The 8091-nt window shown below is 36.4% G+C and overlaps 1 protein-coding gene across 3 annotated transcripts in view; it reads right to left on the bottom strand.

The window, feature by feature from the left end:
- The window catches only part of mib1 (MIB E3 ubiquitin protein ligase 1), a 106725-nt gene that overhangs the window by 7976 nt on the left and 90658 nt on the right, over positions 1-8091 (bottom strand). For all 3 annotated transcript variants that reach the window (XM_056471180.1, XM_056471188.1, XM_056471195.1), the window contains exons 18-19: positions 6304-6382; positions 3541-3660 (exon numbers count right to left, since the gene is read on the bottom strand). In XM_056471180.1, coding sequence (XP_056327155.1) covers positions 3541-3660; positions 6304-6382 — 199 coding nt within the window. The remainder of the gene's footprint in view (positions 1-3540; positions 3661-6303; positions 6383-8091) is intronic.

Raw genomic sequence — 8091 nt, 5'->3', positions numbered from 1 at the left:
AGTAGAGAATCCCATCTATGGTGGCATTTCTCTCTCTTTGCTCGTGGGGAAAAGGCGGGGGTAGTGCGCATTAGGTCTAAATGGGATGCTGCTTGGTTTGTGTGTGAGTGTGTGTGTGGAAAAAAGTGGCGCCTTACAACAAACAGATCTCAGGCACTAAAGACAGACCAAGATAAGAGTGAGCGGCTACATTCCTCTGTCGGCTGGACTGTGGGTGTGTGTGTGTGGATCAGCATGTCTGTAGGTCAGCAGGGACGTCAGTGTGGATGGATGTGTTGGACATCTAAGCGAGGCTAAAAAGAAACAGATCCTCCTCTCTATAAATAAACACTGTTTAAAAAGAAAAAGTGAACTTACACCAGTATCCCTTTGAACTCAAACTAAACCAACATAAAGAACATGGGCAGTGTCATGATCATGTACAAAAGGAAAGATGACGTAACAAATAACAGGGTTCCCACTCTAAAAACCAAATATCTCAAGACTTTCAATTGCCATTGTGCGATTACTTTAACGCAAATGACGTTAAATTTAGGGGAGCTTGCAATATTTTTAACTGCCGCACATTACTGTTGTTACGATACTGGAATTTCAGTACCAATCGGCTTTCCCGCTAACATTTGAGCACATACTTACATCACAGATACTGTATGTCTTGGACCAGTTCAAATTCCTTCTGCGTCAACTTCATTGTTTTATATTAAATAACATTATATTTGCGTATAGAAAGTAGTCGTCCTGTGTGCGATACTTTGAGCTGTCATGGATACAATGGTGTGTGACTCGATTTAGATGCGTTATGCGACATTACCGCAACACACATACAGCCAAAGCCTATAAGAACAAGGCTATGTTTGTTGTATAGATAACTGAAAGGTTAACGTTTTAACATGATCTTTTATAATGCTGTTGTTGATGAGATTAACAGAACGTTTATCGTCATTCATGCGTCAAAATGAAGTAATAGGCCTTATATTGCTAATTATAATATTATAATATTGGCTTATAGCTAAAAACTTAAACGATCTCGGTTTCTTTTAGTGTTCCAGTTACATAAATTAAAGAGGCCGATGGTTTTTTAGGTCAAAAAAGTCATGAAGATGCTTACATTTGAGTGTATTTTCAAAGCAAAACACAAGAAATGCATTGCCACCAAATCAGTCATTTTTCACTGCAACAATTAGGCATTTTGATAAACGGGACGTCAAATTTTAATATGAAAAACTACATTTTCTGATACTCCATGACTTGAGACAAAAAATAGTTAAAATTCCCTGACTTACAATGTCTGGAACTTTTTTCCAAGTAGCCGCCTCAATTAAATACTGTCGTTAAAGATTGTGTACTTGCTCCAGGAAACAAAACCACAAACATTTGGGCTTGTATTGTCAACATGTATTGTGACTTTACAAACCCTAACGCCTTCAGGATTGAATAATGAAGAATTATTTAATGTAATGTCATGAAGGTTTACCATGGTGTGAATTGTTCTAGATTATGATTATCAATTGTAACTTCTGCGGGTGTAGGTGTAGACTGCTAGATGACCATCATCAACCGTTTTTTCAGAGGGTCACAAGTAGACAAAACATTGCTGCAGCTCTGATACACGTTTTATTTATGGAGAACATTTAAAAGCACAGCTTTTTTGGATGCTCAGTGTTTGTCTGATATAATTAATCTATAGAAATTTGTATATTCTATACAAGGAATAAAGCTGATCTGTCAGTACTTGTCACATGACTTGCGGCATTCTGAAAAGTTATGTTTTCAACTAGGTGCGCCTGGAAGGTGCGAGCGCATCACTCCCAATATGCATGCACAAGCCGCATGCCTCCATTTGCGATCTTCTTGCACAGAGATGCTGGATTCACTTAATTTGCTGATAAATGAATTGCGAATTTTATCGTTGGCAGTTCGTGGGTCCTTCACTGGGGCTTTTCCTCTTCACAAAGAAACTTTCCAAAGACACCTGTGCTTTTCTTACTCGTTTTGCTAGCTTGTGGGTTACATTTTAGCGCTTAAGTGACCGAGATGTAACCGAGAAAATATGGTCATTTTTCAAAATAAAAGATTGTTTAGACTCAGATAGTAAACAATACGGAAATAATGCTTTTTTTGCACCGGTGTTGGGGACCACTGGTGTACAGGATTGTTTGCACATTTTCAGATAGTGTTTTTTTTCCATGCACCTTTAAGCTTGGTTTATACTTCTGCGTCGAGTGATCGGTGTGACCCACTGCGCATGCCCTGCGCGTTGTTGCTACGGCCATGACAAGGGCTATGCAACCACGCAAAGGCTGCGCCGATGCATACGCATGCGATTGATGCAGAAGTATAAATCAGCCTTTAGGTGTGCTAAGTTTACTTAATTAATAGTTGGACCTCCTGTCTATCAAAATATCTTATTATTGTGGCCAAAAATTACTGATTTGACTGTAATTTTACTCAATTTACAGTAATATATGCAGCATCAGTGTTTTGCTGATAAGATATCAGATAAAGTATCAAGCAATGCAAGAACATTTAGAATAAAATCTAGAATAAAACTTATAAAATTCCTTGCTATTACAGAAATTCAATGACTCGTGGGAACCCTGAAATAGATAAATAAGATGGGACTAAAATAAATCTCGGATAACCCCTTTGGTGCACCCAAATATAAAAATTTAACACATTCTGCATACTCCTTACAGGGTTCTGCTGGTTTCACAAAGTCAAATTCAAGACTTTAAGACCATTATGAATGAAATTTCACACTAATGCAGGGCTCTTTTATATTATATTATATTATATTATATTATATTATATTATATTTCTTAGCCATATATTTTAAATAAATCACCAAAACAAGCAACCCTAAAGCAATTTTTTTTCATCATAACTTATCTTAAGAGAAAATATTTAAGAAAATATAACTACAATAAACTTAATGTTTGCGCAACAGTCTGTGCAGGTCAGTGTCCTCACCATATGGACTAGAAATACAATGAGAACCTTTAAACAAATGTTAATATAAGGCTGATAATTATTAAAGCATATTGGTAAATAGCTTTGTTAAAAGTTCTATTGTTGGTGATTGGATGCGTGTTGGCTTTATATGGACATTAAAATTAAGACCGGTTTACAATTATTTAAGACAAAATTTCATTCAATTTAAGACTTTAAGGCCTAAAATTTAGTTTATATAAAATGTAAGATATTTTAGGACTCCCTGTCCTTAAGAATGGCCTCCTAATAATCCTTATATCTTGTGTTATGAAGACATTCCAGAGGCATTGCGAAGCTCATTCCAGGGTGTTGATATTATGCATTAAGGGGGAGGGGCTACGATTTTAGTCATGAAAACACGTTTGGGAAATAACAGATTAGTCATAACAATGGGGAGAGAGATGTGTGTGGGCAGGAGGAACGGAGAAAGCGTTAAACACAAAGCCAACGTAAATATCGAAGATGAGAGACATGAGAATGAAGGCAGAGAGAGAGAGGAAAGAGAAATGAAAAAAAAAAAATAACGGGAACGTGTGGAAGTTCACTCACTAAGGTCCTCATCATCAGTGGCATCCTCCATACCTTTCCCTCCACAGCACAGAACGAAGGGGGTGCGGCGCTCCACCACGGCCCGACACTGCACACACTTTTTCATCAGACTCGCACAGTCTGTAGGAACACACACACATGCATAGAAAGCAAAGGATTAGCTCCTTAACCCTATAACCCTACTGTATCACATTTAATTTAGGGACTTGAAATTATCAGCATGATCAAAAGCTTCTATTACAAGTTTTCAGTCATTTTAATTAGGTAAAAACTTCTTTAAAAGAATTTTGATCTCCATAGACTGTTTTTTTTGGGGGGATTTTGTTAAATCATCTTGCTTTTTGGCAATTATTTCCCCCCCTCCCATTCTTAGGGTCTGTATGCAAGTTAAAAACATATAAAGTTGAAGTCAGAATTATTGTCCCCCATTGAATATTTTTTTTCTTTATTAAATATTTCCCAAATGATGTTTAACAGAGCAAGGAAATTTTCACAGTATGTCTGATAATATTTTTTCTTCTTGAGAAAGTCTTATTTGTTTTATTTCATCTAGAATAAAAGCGTTTTTTAATTATTTTAAAGCCATTTTAAGGTCAAAATTATAAGCCCCCTTAAGCTATATATTTTTTTCGATAGTCGGGCAAATGGGTTCTGATTTTAGTGACGCATTGCAATTAGATTTTATTTCACATGACTTTTGAGGGCTCAACAATAAGAATTTAGATGAGAACAGATATGAGGCTATATATAGAATCTACAGATCCTCTATTTGTGCTAGACATAGCCTTATTCAATTTAAAGTGGTCCATAGTCTTTATCTTTCCAAGGCCAAGCTGGCGAGAATGTATTCCTCTGTTGACCCCTGTACAAGATGCAAGCAGTCCCCTGCTACATTAGCCTAAATGTTTTGGTCATGCCCCAGATTATCTGTATTTTGGTCAAATATTTGTTTTATTTTACTCCAGAATATTTTATAAAGATGTTAGTGCTAATCCCTTAACTGCTGTCTTTGGCATTCTATATGAAAATAATAATCTGTCAAACAGTGAATTGGACTGCATTGCCTTTACTTCTCTTTTGGCAAGGTGCTTGATTTTAATCAATTGGAAACAATCATTGCCAATCTTTTAAACAGTGGGCCAATGATGTGTTGCATTTCCTTAGTTTGGGAAAAATTAGACTTAATTTAAATGGTTCTGGGTCCAAGTTCACTACCATGTGGCGTCCATTCATAAATTACTTCCGAAGCCAAATATAACTGTAAATGGAGAAAACAATGCTGATGCTGTCAGGTTTTGCTTGTATTGCACTGATGTTGTCTTCATTCTTCTTTGTCTTTGTATATACTGTATATACACAATGTTAAAGCTGCTGCATTTATTTATATATATTGATTAATGAATGTATGTTTTTTTTTTACTATTTATATAAATAAAAAAAAAAACATAAAGAATTTATAATAATATTCCCTCCACCAGTTTCTACATTTAAAAAAAAATATTATTATTCCAAACAAAGAAGAAAAAAATTCTAGTGAAGAAAAATATAATATGAAAAACTGTGAAAAACGTCCTTGTTCTGTTTAATATCACTTGGGAAAAATCCCATCTATTGCTTAATATTACCCTGTTAAGCCAGTTTGTTCAATATAAAAAAAAAACTGAGTCAATTGCCACAGAACAGTAGGATGCAGCCTGAGGTAAAGCCAGAAAACCTGAAAAAAAGAGGGTCTTGCTGACAAGTGAAAAATGTATTTAAAGAATGAAGCTCAGGGGAACAGACAGGAGGGATGTTAGCTCAGAGCAAACTGTTCCTCACCTCCAAGACATTTACATCACTCTGAGCTTCAATAAATGCAGGATTTTCCCAAAGTAGACTACCTTACAAAAGTCTTGTCGTCAAACCCAGTTGTAAGAGCAACAAATAATAACTTGACTTCTAGTTGATCATTTGGAAATCTGGGAGAGGGTACATTTGTTGAACTTCCATCCCAATCATCACAAATACAGCATTAGACCAACTGGAACCCGCATGAACCCAAGATTCTCACAGAAATCAGTCAAGTTTGGTCAAGGAAAAATCATGGTTTGGGGTAAAATTCAGTATGGCAACGTCAACAGCCTGAGGTAAAGACATTTGTGCTGCCCATAACATTACAAACCACAGGAGAGGGCAAATTCTTCAGCAGGATAGCGCTCCTTCTTATACTTCAGCCTCCACATCAAAGTTCCTGAAAGCAAAGAAGGTCAAGGTGCTCCAGGATTGGCCAGTCCAGTCACCAGACATAACCATTATTGGGTTAAGGTGAAGGAGACATTGAAGATGAATCCAAAGAATGTAGAGGTCTTTGCCTTTCATATAAGCCACTTCTGATACCAAATGACCAACTAGAAGTCAAGGTATTATTTGTTGTTCTTAAAACTTGGATAGGAGACAAGACTTCTGTCAGGTTGTGTAGGGGAAGGGAAAAAAAATCTCAAATTTGTCAAACTCAACCCTTTAAATTAAAAGACATCAAATACTGTCACTATTAATAAGATGATCAGAAAAATGTGACTTTTCTTTTAATAATGTAGAGAAAAATAAACAGATGTCCTTAAATTTTGTCTGATTCATCCGCATCCTATTCTCATCCATCTAGAAGCCTGTTTCTGTATCAGAGTCATGTGAAATGTGATATTCTATCAAGCCAGATGATGGAAAGAGCTTTTTTTTTCCCCACATGAGATGACAAGGGAAGAGGTGTGGAGAAAGCTGACTTACTCTCACAAGCGCACATGTGACCACAGGGCTGGAAGAGCACCGCTGCCTTTTTATCAGAGCAAACTACACACTCCTCGATCTAGGGGTGGGCAAAAGACAAACGGTTAAATAAGTGACCCTGGACAACAAAACCTCAAACAAAAAAAAAAGTCTTAGGTGTCTAATTTTTTGACATTGAGACTGATACATCACATGAAAGCTGAATAAATAATGTACGGTTTTGTTAGAGTAGGACGATTTGGCTGAGATGCAGGTATTTGAATATCTAGAAGTTAATGCTATTACACTGAAATATTACATTCGTCCATTTCACACTAACATTTGAGCACTGATGATCACATTAGGTCAAAAGTATCGACTTTGGTCTCAACTGGTACTGAAATTTTACAAACACTCATTTCACGCTAACACTTAAGCAATGCTGATGAGCACATTGGGTCAAAAGTATCGACTTTGGTCTCAACTGGTACTGAAATTTTACAAACACTCATTTCACGCTAACACTTAAGCATTGCTGATGAGCACATTGGGTCAAAAGTATTGACTTTGGTCTCAACTGGTACTGAAATTTTGCAATCATCCATTTCACGCTAACATTTGTGCGCTGTGGATGAGCACACTGGGTCAAAAGAATCGACTTTGGTATCAATATGTATTGAAATTTTGCAATCGCCAATTTAACAAACAATTGAGCACTGATGAGCAAATTGGGTCAAATTTATCGACTTCGCTATCAGATGGTACACAAATTTTACAATCGTCCGTTTCTCATTAACATTTCTCACTAACACTTGGTCAAAAGTATCGACTTCGGTATCAATTGGTACTGAAACTTTACAGTCTGTAATTTCTTGCTAGTATTTGAGGACTGATGAGCACACTGGGTCAAAAGTATCGACTTCGGTATCAATTGGTACTAAAATTTTACAAACATTCATTTCACGCTAACATTTAAGCAATGCTGATGAGCACACTGGGTCAAAAGTATTGAATTTGGTATCAAATGGTACAAAAATATTACAATCGTCCATTTCATGTTAACATTTCAGAACAGCTGATGAGCACATTGGGTCAAAAGTACCAACTTTAATATCAGTTGTTACGGAAATTTTACAAATGTTCATTTCACGCTAACATTTCAGCACTGCTGAGAAGCACATTGGGTCAAAAGTATCGACTTCAGTATCAATCGGTACTAAAAATGTACAATCGTTAATTTCATGTTAACATTTGAGTGCTGATGAGCACATTGGGTCAAAAGTTTTGACTTCAGTATCAATTGGTACTGAAATTTTACAAACATCCATTTCATGCTAACATTTGAGCACTGCTGATGAGCACACTGGGTCAAAAGTATCGACTTCAGTATCAATTGGTACCAAAATTTTACAATCGTCCATTTTATGCTAACATTTAAGTGCTGATGAGCACATTGGGTCAAAAGTACTAACTTTAACATCAGTTTGCACTGATATTTTACAAACATCCATTTCATGCTAACATTTGAGTGCAGCTGATGAGCACACTGGGTCAAAGCAACTTCGGTATCAATTGGTACTGAAATTTTACAAGTGTAAAACTAGACTGTTTCAAAGCCGTATCGATCAGGTGATCTGTCTATGCGCTGACATATGAGCAATCCACTGATAGACCCGGCTTTGAAACACTCCAATGTCCATATTTCTGCAATAACCCGATGATCTTCTTGACCAATCAGAGTCATTTCTGTTGAACACATGAACACAATGGCCAATCTGTGGTGTTTAAAAACACACTCAATGCCGAAAT

The sequence above is a fragment of the Danio aesculapii genome, chromosome 2 (assembly GCF_903798145.1).
Source record: "Danio aesculapii chromosome 2, fDanAes4.1, whole genome shotgun sequence".
In the NCBI taxonomy this organism is placed as follows: domain Eukaryota; kingdom Metazoa; phylum Chordata; class Actinopteri; order Cypriniformes; family Danionidae; genus Danio; species Danio aesculapii.
The sequence above is the reverse complement of the archived record's forward strand: the minus strand, read 5'-3'. Positions and strand labels throughout refer to the sequence as shown.